Here is a 14510-nt window from a genome sequence, read left to right as displayed (position 1 = left end):
TTTAAAAATATGAAGCACATCAATTATTTTTAAAATTTTAAAAAAATTTAATAATTTTTCATTATCTTCTCAAATCTACATTATCCCCTAAAAATAAAAATTAAAAAAATTAAATATGTAATGGACACTCATAATTTTGCATGCAATAACTAGTCTATAATTATATTTTCTTTACACAATATTAAGGAATAAATAATTTTTAGACCAAACTATTTTTAGTTATTATCTTATAAATAGTGTAAAATTTTTTATAAGTAGAATTAACCATTTTAAAATTTTATATAATTTATATCCAACTTAGTAGAAAAAAAAAGATTTAGTCATGAATAAATTTTCAATGCATTTCCATTATTTGGCTAATTTAATTTCTCTGATCAAAATTTGGATAACATTAAGAGCAAAAAAAAGTTCATATGACTTCACTTTTTCATTTTTCGATATAAAAAGTAAAAAAAGAAAATAAAAATATCAAATTAGTCAACAAAAATTGAGTCCAAATTGATGGCTTCTCCGAACAAATTTACCTTATATTAGGTTCACAAAATGTCTATTTTTAAAAATAAATTAGCTACTAAAAAATTAAATTGATATCATAAAGTAAATAATAATGTGAAATTTTTTATGAGTTTGCGACAAGAAATAAAAAAAGGAATAACTATTCTCATATTTCACAGTGAGACTGTCCATTCCTCTTTTTATAATATGTAGAATGAAATATTAAAAAATATACAAGAAATATTTATTACCTTCATTCCTAATTTTTCAATATATTACATTTTATTCTAAGGAATACCTCTATTATAATTAATGCTAAAAATATTTATGTGCTATACAATTTTCACTTGAACTAAAGTTGAAAATATTTAATTTCATATAAAGTGATTGATTTTTTTTTATCTTGACTCATTAATATTTTAAAAATTAAATTTCAACTTATTCACGTCCAACTTATTTACACTAACTTTGCCCTAGCAGCTCCAACCATCAATCTTAAATTCTCAAATTTTGAATTTTAAAATTTTTTAAGTTAAATTTTGATTTTTTAGTGTATTTTCCCACTATTTAAATGTGTTGATTAAAAAAATTTTAAAAATAGTTACATTTAAGTTGACTTTGGACTCCTTAAGCTTAATATAACAATAAAATTTAATGTGGCAACTTAAAAATTAAATTCTTAAAGCCTAAAATATCAAATCTTTTGGATTTTATAAAATTTTTAGCTATATTTTGATTATCTATATATTTATGTACTGATGTCTTGATTGATTATTCGCTATTTAAATATATTTTTAGAAATGTGACAATTAAAAAATTAAATATGTAAATATTATAAATTGAATAATTATTTCAATGCATAAAATTATCCTCCTTTCACATTTCAATTCTTATATCTTTCTAAGTCATATAATCCATATGCTTTATACGACTATTACACTTATAATTCCTTTCTTAAACTCTTTTTTTTTTCTTGGTAAGGGTGTTTTGGGGAAATGAAATTTACAAATTTTGGTTTTAAATCTATCAGCCATTCAAATTTGTGTGCATTTTAAAGGAGTGTTATTGTTTTTTTTCTATTTTTTTGATAGTTAATGAAATTTTAATATTTACAAAATTATTTAACTATTTGCATGCCTTAGTTAAACAAATCAAGTATTTAATCTGCTATGAGTATTTGATGTTTAGGTTTTATGCGAAATCATTTCTTCTAATTCGATAAAACGTTGATTGAGAAACTAGGGCGGTATCCATTTTCATTGAATCACGTTGATTGAATGAGATCGGTATACAATTTTTTGACCAACTAGTGGTTTTTTTTTTTTTTTTTTTTTGGTGTTGAAATTTCATCGTGCTCCAGATATAATAGCAGCATGCTGATTTTTTACTATGCAAATTTTGGTTTGGATAGTAAAATTTGCCGTGCTATATTGCTTGGAGGTTTGAAAAAATAATAATAAGAATGATCAAATCACTTTCTAAGCTAATGATTACCTGCGTAAGTGGGTAGGGTGTCAATGAAGGAAATGTCATGCTGCCTGGAAAGCGTGTCTGCAGAAGAAGACCTCATGCGTAAGAAGATGGAGATGGAGATGGTGATGGTGATGGTGATGGCTAGGTTATTTTAGTAGTTGACGATTGACCATGCATGCACAACTTTTTCAAAGACCTGCGTATTCGCCAAGCGTTGCTATGTCAATAATATATATATATATATATATATATATATTTTGTGTCACCAAATCCAGTATAATTACAAGTCGTCCTTATCACTTGAGCCAACTCAATTAGACTAATAAAGTAATAACACTTAAAATGTTTAATCAAAATAGATCATTTACACTAGGTTAACCAATCAAAATGCAATGTATTATATATTGCGTCTTTGGGTCAAGAATGAGATGTAAGCATCTCAAGGAACAATGGAGTGAGATTAAGCTTCTATGAATCATAAATTCTATTGTAAGTCTAACAAGCTTATCATTTGCATTATAATCTTAAGCTTAACTATTCAGTGTGGATTGGCATGAATAGGCCATGCACCTTTGCCTAGATTTCATGATTAGTCTAGCAATATTCCCTAAGATGATATAAGAGCAATCCCACTCTACACTCATATAGGTGAAACCATCAAGTGCACACTACAAAAAAGTAACCGCCTACTGTGAAAGCTCAACCTCACACATTATAATAGTCTTACACTATTTTCACCATAGGAATAGACATTTATAATTTAATGATAGTGCATATTAAGTCAACCGTTGAGTTGTTATTATCCATATAAACCTACTTCACAAGATCCCCTATGTTGGATTACCATCATCATTGACCTTTGATTATAGGCGTAAGTCTCATTCCCCTCAATAAGTCACGCGCTAACTTTCCACCTAGTGGTTTAGTTAGAAGATTAGCTAAATTCATCTATGATATATCACATAACCTAGAGATATTATACTCTACTTGGCAATTATTTCACAACATCATGTCTTAGGTGTGTGTATCTATTTTTCCCATTATAAATTTTATTCTTTGCATAAGCTATCGTAGCTTGGCAATCAAAATCCATAGTCACAAATGGAATTGGTTTCATCCATAAAAAGATATCTACTAAGAGTTCTCACAGCCTTGGAGGATCAAGCTATAACAACTTAATTGGATGCTTTCCAAGACACAACACCTTCTTCAAGGATAATTACATAACTAGTGAATTTTGAGTCATAAGTTCACTATACATGAAACAACGATCCATAGTACCTCTCAAATAGAGTTAAAAACCATCACTCCGATACTTTGTCAAAATCTTCATATCACTGCTTAAATGCTTATTTTACACTATAAAGAGAATTTATCAATTTACAAACATAGCTTGTGACATATTTATCCATTAAAGTCACCATTCAAAAAAGCAATTTTTACACCTATTTGACAAATTAAACGTTTAAATCAAAGCCAAAACAACTGAAACTTAAATTAAATTAACTTAGCCACTAGTGCAAATATATCAAAATAAACCACATTTGTCTTTTGTCAGTGACCATTAGCAACTAAACAAGCTTTAAATTTATCAATTGACCAATCAGATTTATATATATATATATTGAATATCCACTTATATCCTATAAATTCTAAGGCAATTCCACTAATTCCCAAGTGTGATTTGACAAAGATTAAACAAACTAGTGGGGGTACATAAGTACAATGAGGAGCATACCAACATTTATTGGACATTCCTCACAAAAATCTGCAGATGGTAACCCCAGTTCAAATCCCCACAATCAAATTCCGGAGGATCTTTTCTAATAGACTTCAAAGGAAAATCGAGAAAAAAGACAAACCAACATAGCCTTCAGAGCAGAAATCATCTTGCAGAAATACAGAAGAATGTTGTATTTAACAAAACAACCCTAGGGTACCCAATGCCCACTGGTGAATATTCTGCCTTACATGGCAATTAGTTGACACAGGCTTCTGTTCTTCAGTACTATTTGAAATGAGTAAATAATCAAAAATAGTGTAAATGTACTGCTACAACAGGCAACCCTGTTACATTGGAATATTTTGTTCCACACGCCTGGAACAATTCTACATCTCTTATACTTTTTTTTTTCTTAAAAAATATTGTCATCATATGACCCCCATCCAAAAATTTTGTGGAACAGATGTAAGAACTTCAAAGGTCTGGAGTCATTAATTATCCCCGTCCATCTTCCCCCCAGGAGGATAACTGGTGATGAGTCTGCATGCCTAACGAGGAAAATCAGCAATTGTGGACGACGTCTCGTAATCAAATAGATCTTGATGGCTCTGAAAATAAATACTGAAGCAAGGGAGCAACAACAGATACACTAATACTGTTTCCCAGCAATGCATACCTGCAGAGAAATGCAAATTAGTCACATGCATTTTACTTAAGAAGCAAAAACTAGCTTCAAGATGATCTGTCTTGTCAGCTTATCTAGCAGATCAAACGTCTTTCTATGCCAAACTCGGCTGCAAACTTGCCACTCATAGCAGCAGGCAATGTAATGCATTCCCCTACTAACAAAATTTGTAGAGGTGAGAGGGGAAGGGGGAGGAAAGGAAAATAGGAGCAAGAACCAAGTTGGGGCGAGATTTTTCCTTGGTGAATAAAAAGGGTAGGAGGGGCCGATTGATCAGTGGGTAGGAGGGACCAATTGATCAGTGGGTAGGAGGGACCAATTGATCTGTGATTAGAGCCCTAACCAGCTGGGAATCAATGCCAAAAAAATGCCCAGAGGGGCAAGGCCATTTGCTGACTATTAGCAAGATACAACTGTGTAAATGCATACATACCTACCTTATATAAATTTACCAATGTGACACATTGTTGGGGACGTAGCTCATATCTAGAGCGGATCAGATGTACCGGAGAAAACTACGTGACGCAAGGCACAAAGGGACAGAAGCAAGGTGCAGCTAACCGTTGATGGTTTCAGGCAGTAGTTGCAAAGAGTTTTCTTCTGCTCCAAACCGTCGACGGTTTCCGTCGGCGCAGATTACGTATTTTCAAATCGAGGGCTTGTAGATTAGGCTTATCTAGAGGATTTTGCTCCAGGGGATCGATACAGATGTAGTTTAGTTATACTAGAACACTTCTATATGCATTAGATTGTTATATAAACATCATTATGTGACCCTAAATAGGATTAAGCTTCAAGTAAGCTTCAAACATTGTAGCTTTGACATTGATCATAGTGAAAACTAAAGTGCTGCTCTCGTGGGCATAGGCTATTGCCGAACCACATAAATCTTGTGCGTTCTAGTTGTGTTTTTATTCTTCTCATTATTGTTTGATTGCTTATTGAGTATATTTCATCGTTGAGTGATTGCAATAGTGGTTGTTGATTATTTCGTGATTGATTGTGTGCTTCCGTTGCGCGTGTTCAAGTTAAACGAACATCAACACACATATACCAACCTTGCATAAATTAACATGTGATCCATGTGTGTAAATACCTACCTTCTATGAATTAAACCATATGATTCATGTGCGTAAGAATGTCATATAAATTGAGCCCTTTAGGGCCAACAGCTGACACATCAATCATTCATTCATTTTTTCCGAACTTTGTTAAACTAATAAAGATCATGGATCATACCCTAGGGCGCTACCAAAAGATTGGTAAAATATGCACTTGATTCTTTGTTAGCACCAGAGGAGTCCCTGAATGTGTTTGAATCAAATAGGTGAGCACAAACTTGACCCAAAAGCTTAAATCTATTCGGTCTTGAGTCCAACCATGTATAAAAGCACCCATCTTTCATTCTATTTTTTCAATATGGGACAAACTCACAAGTAGAATTCTTAACAATCTCCCCCTTAGCTGTGAGTTCCAACTACTCCACCTTGAACAAAAATCATCTCCCTCATGAGAGCAAGCCCAATTCTCTAACAATTACTCAAGTGGGCCTTACCCCACACCTTACGTGCCTCGGATTGCATTTCACATGCCTTCGAATCAATCTTACCTCTCACGTCTTGACCCTATTTGGATCCATCTACCAAGATTAAATGATCCTTAATGGCATCAGTCACACACTTGGTTCTCGAATTGTTAGCACGTCAAGAGAATTAACTTCACACCTCAACTTTAAGATCTCACTCATCCAAAGTTATGAACAGTTTGCTTTGATACCACTTGTTAGCGCCAGAGGAGTCTATGAGTGGGCTGAGTGCACAACTATTGGGTCTTGGGTCCAACCATGAAAATAAACACCCATCTTTTACCCTATTTTTCCAAAGTGAGACAAACTCACAAGTAGAATTCTGAACATTCTCTACCCAACAAAGAGCCCCAAGCAATGATTTGATTGAAGCTAGTATTTCAAACTTGAAGTGAGTTGCAGAGTTTTTTTTATCACTCCTGGGAGGCAGGGGTTTGATTCACAACATCAAAAATATTCATACAGAATAACATTCCAAGGGATCTCGTTCCCAGAATGGGATGCCTGAGGATATTTTTTGTTTAGTTCATGTTGTGTGAATCCGAGGAATTTGCATGATGCCCAATGTTGGTGTTTGGTTCAACATTGGAATCTTGACAAGGATCTTAAGAAAATGGCCACATAAAAAATAATTGTATCTTCAACACAAAAACCTGCTAAAATATGTACCTAATTAAATTCCATGCCTTAAAATTTTCAACAATAATAAATTAAAAATACTCATCACTTAAAAATAAAAATAGCTGAAACATTAGGGGCAATATGGTCTCCAAAATTTAACCATTTAATAATAATAACATTGCCTTGATTTTATTAAAAATTTACTATTTTAAATATAATAATATCATGTAATACTATATTATGAATTTATGAGGGCATTGATTTCAAGTCAGCCAAAATAGTGAGGGCATTTTGGTCCCAAAAACCCCATTCCCATGACACTGTTAATATTCCTGCCAGGTCAGATTTCATCTCCCAAACAAACGTGGAATGAGATGCGATGAACATCACATTCTCAAGAATGTTGAAAGATGCCGTGAATCAATTGCCCCCTAAATAATTGGAATGCAAAGTATGTAACTGCTAGAGCAATTAGTACAGGGTTGGCCCAATACTAGATGCATAGGCACTGCTTTTAAACAATGTAGGCAAAAGTCCACAGCTTTGCATGTCTATATGCATATTTACTGCATACAGCATATATGTCCAATGAGCTTTAATGGATTTTGGAGCATGCATCTGGCTGAACCATAAAGTGTACGACACAACAGAAAATTCTATAAAAGACTTCAGACAAAAAACTGAATACACTTGCTCCCTGGACATCTTTGCAGCAAGGAATGGTGGGCCTGCCTAAAACAGGCCAACCAGGTGCTGGAAACAAGTAAGCCTGAGTGTCATGTCAACAAGTATACACACCAATCATTCACAAGGCATCCAACAAATCATAGGTTCTAAACCACACTAGCAGTTGATCTGAACAAAAACCTAATTCCAAAGCTTGTTACCAGTGGATAGAGTAGCAGCAGAATCAAAATAATTTGGGATTCTAACACTATCATTGTGCTTGAAACATTCCGATTGTAAATAAATGTTTTTAAGCTCCAAACAAAATGAGCTATATATCTCAATGCCATGCTTCTCATACATCCCAACTCCCATCCCAACTAATTTAAAAATAATGCAGAGAGAGAGAGAGAGAGAGAGAGAGAGAGAGAATGCACAAAACTTCAAAACCATCTCTTTTAACTCTATAATCTAATCTAACAATAAAATGAAATGAACGAAGGAAGAAGGGAAACTGTCTGTCCTCAACAAGGTAAACCTATCTAATTTCAAATTTTTTCTTAACCAGGTTTCCAGAATGTAATGATCAAAATCTTAAAAAGTAACGGTTAAGGCATGATATGCATTGTTGGCCCACAGCCTAACAACTTAAAGTTTTAGGTAGAGTGGTAATTTAACACAGTTTTAGAGTCATGGTTAACTGGAAGTCCTGGGTTCTAGTCTTCTTGCCCATGTTTGCCAAGTATGGGAGCTATTCATTGTTTGTTTATCTCTCCACATGCAATTGGGCCACACGTGCAAGCAAGCAGTAAGGCTTGATATACATTGTTGGCCCACAACCTAACAGCTTAAACTTTTAGGTAAAGTGGTAATCTAATAGTAATAAAATGTTTATCCTCAACAAACCCACTATGAACATAAATAAAGATGGAAAATAAAACATACCGTTGTCTCAAGCTTATATGGTGTGGGAAGTTGAAATCCTCAGGAAAAGAATGCAGATTAGCAACCTACTAGTCAAAGAAAATCATCTTGGCTAAATTATGTTGAAACTAACTGATAAGAAATTAAAAACTACAGACTACATATTAAAAAAAAGGGTATCCACATACCTCCTTAGGTGTAAAATATCTAAGGGCCTGCTCCTTCAATGAAGATACTTCATTGTTCTTCTTTGGCTAGAAGTGCTCCATTTTGAAAATTGCATGGGAAAAGAAATCAAAGTTAAGAAATAGAAACATCTTTCACAAAGCATGCTGGAAGAGTTAATTACAGATTTTAATTTTTAATATTAGAGCAAATTTCTGCAATAGCATTGCATGCAACAAAAAAAATTAACCAAATTATGCAATGCAATATCCAATTTAAACCTCTTGAAACCATTGCTAAGAAACATGCTGAACAAGATAGTAGACATTCTAATTCTTATGAGTGTGGGAAATTACAGCCAAAGCATTGTAATGAACACCTACATTAACCAAATATTATGCGAGGTCATCTAACCAATTCAAACCTGCTCCAGATATTGAGCCAGTAGAATAAATGAGACAACGCAAATCAACTAGCCTACTCAAGAGATGATTATATGACACAGAGAAATGGGTCCATTTTTGTTAACAACCAGCTCACATTTATAAGACTAAACATCAACAAATGCTTCAGCAATCTTGCAATAATGAGCATGAGTCTAATATGTACTTAAAGTGCCTAGGAGGATCCTAGGAGGATCCGCTAAAGCAATTGAGCTACTACTAGCAGAATATAAACCATTTAACCATCTCAATTAAACCACCCAGCACACCAAACACATGACCCCATGTAAGCATGCTTCACTGTTTTTTTTTTAAAGACAAACTTTAGTGTATAAACAGAGAAGTAGTTTAGAAGTTCAAGATTCTGATCTATGAATTTTCTATTTAAGATCAACCAAAATCAGAAAGAGATATTTGCAGTTGCATAAAAAATAAATAAAAAATCTTAAGGCATCTAAATTATCCACATATCTAAACAAGAACCTACCTGGACCATTGCCAAAAGGGAGCCAGTACCCTTCACATAACGATAGTAACTTTTTGTAAAGCAACAACATCGCTTTGAATCAGGATAGACAATATCTATACTTGTTCAAGGATTTCTTGGGAAAGAGATGTGCAGCTATTTATACAAAATAACAAACAAACAAAAAAGTGCCCAAAATGCTATCAGCAGCTAACAAGGAAAAAAAAAAAGGATACCCATGGCACTTCCCCACCTTTCTATCAAGCTTAATGGAACAAAGTACTGGCCTAACAAACCAGCAATGGATCCCTTTTCTTCATCATTTTTCTCCAAATCTCCAGAACCAGCTGTAGAGACATTGATTGCACACAAAACTTCAGACCCCACTTCTTGTTGGTTACAGGAATTCCTGAATTCAAGAAATCTCTCTATTGGCGCACAAGTTTGGAGCAATTTATCCCAGCTTTCATTCGACTGACCATGCTCATTGATTATTGCACTATCGTCATGCCCAAATAACGGGCTTGGTGTCCGAAGTAGCCGCTTGTTTAACAGTGGGTTTAGAAAGGATGAAGGTTTTCGTTTTGCCTGCAAAATAAAAGGCAAAGCCACATGGATAATTTAAGATTCTTGTGAATTGTAACCTCAGAAAAATGGAAAGATTCTCTGCCTTTACAATAACTAGAAATTTGTTACAAAGAAATTCGATTCAAAGGCATTCTTTGCACATTATTCACAGCATAATCAAGAATGAATTATCCACGATCCATCAAGCATATAGAACCCCAAAAAGAAAAAACACATGCACACACACAGACAGACGGGGGAGAAGAGAGAGAGAGTAAATACCAGGCAGAAATAACGTGGCCTGGAATATGGCACACCAAATTGTAATGGGCTCAAAATGAATTCCTGCGTGACAAAGCCAGTTTCAGCCAATATTTTGATCATTTGACTGTGCGTATCAGATGTCTGCAACAAAATCAGCAGAAAATAAGTAAAGAGTTAAAAATAATTTCAAAAAATAGTTCGCATGTTGAGTTGAACTTAGAAATGACCTCAAATCCAACAACATTCTCCACAAACAGCATAAGTGGAGGTCGTAAACTGTGCGGTATAAGTTCAAGAAGTTTGAGAAACGAGGATGCTCGAGCATCACCAGAATCCTTCTGGAGACCTGAAGATATTCAAGAATCAATAACATAAGCTATTGCAAAGAAACATGAAAAGAGAAAGAAGTAGTAATAAACCACCTTGCCTTGTGTATGGTTGGCAAGGAGGAGAAAGAAGCCATGCATGTGCTCTATAGCGGTCGAGTTCAGCAGCACTCAGGCTTTGGATGTTACCCTATGCGGCCCACAACAATATTGATTTTCATGATATCCTTATTTTGAAAGCAGCTAATAGATAAATTTACACATACAAGGACTTGAAAGAAAATATCTAGTTTTTGAGCAGCTCAAAATCAAAAAAACAAAAATTTATACAAATCACACAAAAAATCTCCAACCCTCCATTTGGTAATCAACAAAACAGAGGAAAATTTATTCTTATTGTTAAAGCTTATAAAATTAGGAAATTCACCTCCACCACACCAGTTATTGGGATTGGATCAATGGATCCAAGCAACAAAATTGGCGATTTATACATTATTCAACATCAGACATAATTCAGAATTCTGGAGTTTTATGAATATTCTTTTATAAGCCAGGAATGTCTTGACAACATCAAAAATAAATTACAAAGGAAGTCCAAGATAAACTTGAAAGCAAGAAAAAAATGAGTTCTAAAGAAAAAGGAAAAGGAAGTCTTCAAATTTTATTTTTATTCAAGAGTCATAATTATACATAATAAGCTTGAAGATTGTTAATAGACCTAAAGCAAAGAGAGGTTTGATTCTAGGCAATTTGGTGTCCAAAAATATTACCTTAGCAGAAAAATGGTATGGGGTTCCATTTGGAACATAACTTGGTGACTACTAATGCACAGGGTCATGAAGAGTAAGCAAGGCCTTCATTTGAAGAAGTAAGGATACCAAAAGGGCTATCTATGCTACACATGTACGTCCTTGGAGGTATGGTTATCAAATTCCTGATCTAGATCATGGAATCCTACCATCCTATGATCCATACTTGCCAAATTGATCCGGATCTTAAGCAGAACCTTAATCAAGAAGGATCCCAGTAGGATCCTATTTGGATCATTAGGATCTTAGGATCGCGATCCAAATTGCAATCCTACTGATCCTACTTGGTGATGGAATATGTATTTTTCAATTTAGGATTTTAAAGAAAAAGGTCCAATGTATATATTTTTATTGGCCCAAACACTTGACTTTTGAAATAGACACAAAATTTGGTCTAGTTGGCACAAATGCATCAAAATTAGGGCAAAACAACGAGTATGTTCTAGGATTTGTTTGACCCAAGTCAAAAGAACAGCCAAGCATCTTTTGAAAGCTCTCTTCACTCAAAATTGAAAGCTCTCCAAGAGCTTAGAGTTTTTGACATGCAGATCCTAGGTCGTTTATCAATAGGCTTGTATTATTCCTTCTTCCAGCAACAATAGAGGCCAGTTGAGAGCTTTGAGATCTGCAAAGAGCTTCAAGAAATAAGGAGTTGCACAGTTAGACTAAGAGCTTAAAGTTGCAGGCTTGTTACATTTATGCATTATCTTTGTAGTTTTCTATAATTTCTTCCTCTTCATTTTCTCTTATTATTGACAATCTAGTGAGTAGAGACCTATCTTTTTTTCCCAATGTAGAGAGCATATAGCTTTCTTTTTTCCTCTTATTTTCTTTGCAACTGATAAAAAATTCTTCAGCAAAAAGCTTTTCTTTCTTTTCTTTTTCTCTTTTTGCCTTCTTCTTATGGTCTGATGACAAAACCATAGAAGTTGAGAAATTTGCATCACTTCATTGAATTAAGATCAGCAATTTCTTCTTCATTTTTCTCTTCATTCTTTTTGTTATTATTTTTTTAATTATAATTATTAAATAAATAAGCTAGCAACAGTCTACCCTTTGCAGAGCACTTTGCAGTTCAGACTATTCAGATTTTATTAGGTTAAATTTGTTGAAGGAAAAACCTGCTAGGTGCTAGCTAGAAAGCTAACTACGTTCCTAAAATTTGTTTTAATTTCTTAAACTTACTACCAAGTTTTCATGACTGTTTTATTGAGAGTTGTCATAAAATGCCAAATATATAAATTTTTAATTTATTTTATATTATAAGTAGAATCTTACAATCCATGATCCAATCCTACAATCCGATCCTGCAGAACCTCCCACCGATCCTATGTAGGATCCCGGTTCTAACAACCTTGCCTAGAAGTTCATTTCTCAGGTTTCCTATTTATTTTTTTCCCAACTTTCCATTACTTCTTACAAACGTGGAGTTGGTTCTGTGCATTTCAGGTAGGACATTTGGGTCCTTTGTCTGTTTCTTTTCCTCAGCTTTATAGATTATCATACCTTCATGATGACCATGTTTCTTCTTTCCGTCTTTTGGGAGAGACTTTATTTCTTGGGATTTTCATTTCTTTAAAAAATTCATTGATATGGAACTAGAGTTAGGTCTTGTACTAGTTGCTCTTTTGATCTCTCAATTAAGGGAAAAGATGAGGATTGGACAGTGGATGATTCTAGCCTTTTTCCCCTATAAATCTTACTCGATGCACTTATTGAAAGCCTCTCTCTCCTACTTCCTCTGTAGACAAAATTATCTAGACAGCAAAGCAAAAGTCCTTTTAAAAGTTAAAGCCTTCACTCAGACTTTAATTCTTAACAAAATTGATACTAATGCTGTGTTGTAGAGAGGAGAGTTTAGGAGACCTTCCAGGTCTAGTAGTTTAAATATTTGTGTTATGCGCAAACCTTCACCTAGGAGTAACTCCCAACTATAGTAAGGTTGCTAGTTTTGGGTATTTGAAACGTAGGCCAAGCAGCGCACCTTTGAGGAGTGAATTTGTTATTGATTCTGATAGTTAAAAGGGTAGGAGTACACCTAAAATAACTTTGAACGAAGTAGTAAGAAAGGGCTTGATAGCTCTTAAGATAGTGGAGGACAATGCCTTCGATTGGCTGAATAGGTGGAAAAGGATTCATCTAACTAACCCACCCAGTAGGACTTAAAACTTGCTGTAGTTGTTGTTCTTGTTCTTGTTATAGTAAGGTTGCTAGGTTATTTTTTTTCTCTCTTTTATTTTGGTGAGGTGTGTTTGCGCCCTCTAATGCAGCAAATTTTATGAAGATTGAGTTTGAAAGGTTTGGGAGAGGAACAATTTTGAAGATTGTGTTTGAAGAGCCCAAGAGAGGCACAAGGGGGCAGGCGCAGCCGCCATCCAGGCAGAGGTGTGCTTGCTTTTGGCGTCCTTGATGTTGTGATTAGGGAAAATGAGATGATCTTCCACCATAAGTTCACCCCACAATAGATTCACTCTTCCACCTTTGCTTTGGGGTAAAGTTATGCTCCTAATTTCTTTCTAGGCTATTTCTTTTGGGGCTCTGGAAGGACATCTTTGGGTGATTTCTAGCAGGATTGGAGTGCTGTCTTCCATAATATTTTTATTTCTTCATGGGTTTTTTATCCTCCCTTTTGGTTTCCAGGAAAGTGCCTCATCATCCACCGTCATATTTTCTCCTCTCGCTTAATAAATCTTCTTTTTCAATCTAAAATAATCATAGTTCAAGGTTCCAAAAATTACTTGAAATTTGTTCATAATTTCAAAATATTCAGAACAACCAACAATTTGCAAATATAAGGGATAAACTCACGTTTCATTTTTTAGATGAAATAATAATAATAAACTTCGGAAATAAACAAGAATTGGTAGAGGAATCGAACCCATAAGAGTCACTGAAAAAGAAAGTAGGGATTTTTCAACGCAGTTGAAACAAACCAAGCAAACACCTGATAGGGGCGGTGGCCGAAATTATGTTCATAGACATCGTTTGCTTTGTCATTGATGTCGAAAGCTTCCAGTATTTTTGCGTTCACCCCTGCCCGAATCATCGAGTATCTCTGCAAATTACACCCGTTCAAATCGATTAATAATAACAATAAAAATAATAATAAATACCAGGATGCGTGCTTGTGTAAGTGGATTGGTAGAGAGAGAGAGAGAGAGAGGTTGAATACCATGCCGCCAATGCCACTGTAAAATTCAAGGACTCTCCATGGCTGCTCTTGGCGCTCTAGACCCTCCTCCATCGTCGGCTCTTCTGTGGTCTTCCGCCGAGGCTTCTACTTAACTACTACAAGCTG

General features: G+C 34.5%; 1 protein-coding gene across 3 annotated transcripts; it reads right to left on the bottom strand.

Annotated features, from left to right (window-relative positions):
• Nucleotides 1-1989: 1989 nt before the first annotated feature.
• LOC131151858 (tRNA (cytosine(38)-C(5))-methyltransferase 2) lies at nucleotides 1990-14510 on the bottom strand. Of its 3 annotated transcripts, none has more exons than XM_058103309.1 (10): nucleotides 14385-14510; nucleotides 14157-14267; nucleotides 10500-10593; nucleotides 10305-10423; nucleotides 10096-10218; nucleotides 9483-9834; nucleotides 9268-9362; nucleotides 8361-8426; nucleotides 8194-8258; nucleotides 1990-2164 (listed from the first exon to the last, which is right to left on the bottom strand). In XM_058103309.1, exons 1-10 carry the CDS (start codon nucleotides 14454-14456, stop codon nucleotides 2110-2112), a joined length of 1152 nt encoding a protein of 383 aa, XP_057959292.1. In that variant the 5' UTR covers nucleotides 14457-14510; the 3' UTR covers nucleotides 1990-2109. The 3 variants fall into 3 exon arrangements, 2 of the variants coding, with proteins under 2 accessions (XP_057959292.1, XP_057959291.1); XM_058103308.1 differs by lacking the exon at nucleotides 1990-2164 and adding an exon at nucleotides 3859-4367; XR_009135776.1 differs by lacking the exon at nucleotides 1990-2164 and having other exon boundaries at nucleotides 8234-8258; nucleotides 8361-8435.

The sequence above is a fragment of the Malania oleifera genome, chromosome 3, assembly GCF_029873635.1.
Source record: "Malania oleifera isolate guangnan ecotype guangnan chromosome 3, ASM2987363v1, whole genome shotgun sequence".
Classification (NCBI taxonomy): domain Eukaryota; kingdom Viridiplantae; phylum Streptophyta; class Magnoliopsida; order Santalales; family Ximeniaceae; genus Malania; species Malania oleifera.
The sequence above is the reverse complement of the archived record's forward strand: the minus strand, read 5'-3'. Positions and strand labels throughout refer to the sequence as shown.

Excerpts from the sequence above, each read along its gene's own strand:
- LOC131151858 (XM_058103308.1), bottom strand. The coding sequence starts at position 14,456 with ATGGAGGAGGGTCTAGAGCGCCAAGAGCAGCCATGGAGAGTCCTTGAA. Across the intron at positions 14,268-14,384 it reads ACAGTGGCATTGGCGGCATG|AGATACTCGATGATTCGGGC; the intron begins GTATTCAACCTC and ends TGTAATTTGCAG. Across the intron at positions 10,219-10,304 it reads AGAATGTTGTTGGATTTGAG|ACATCTGATACGCACAGTCA; the intron begins GTCATTTCTAAG and ends ATTTTGTTGCAG.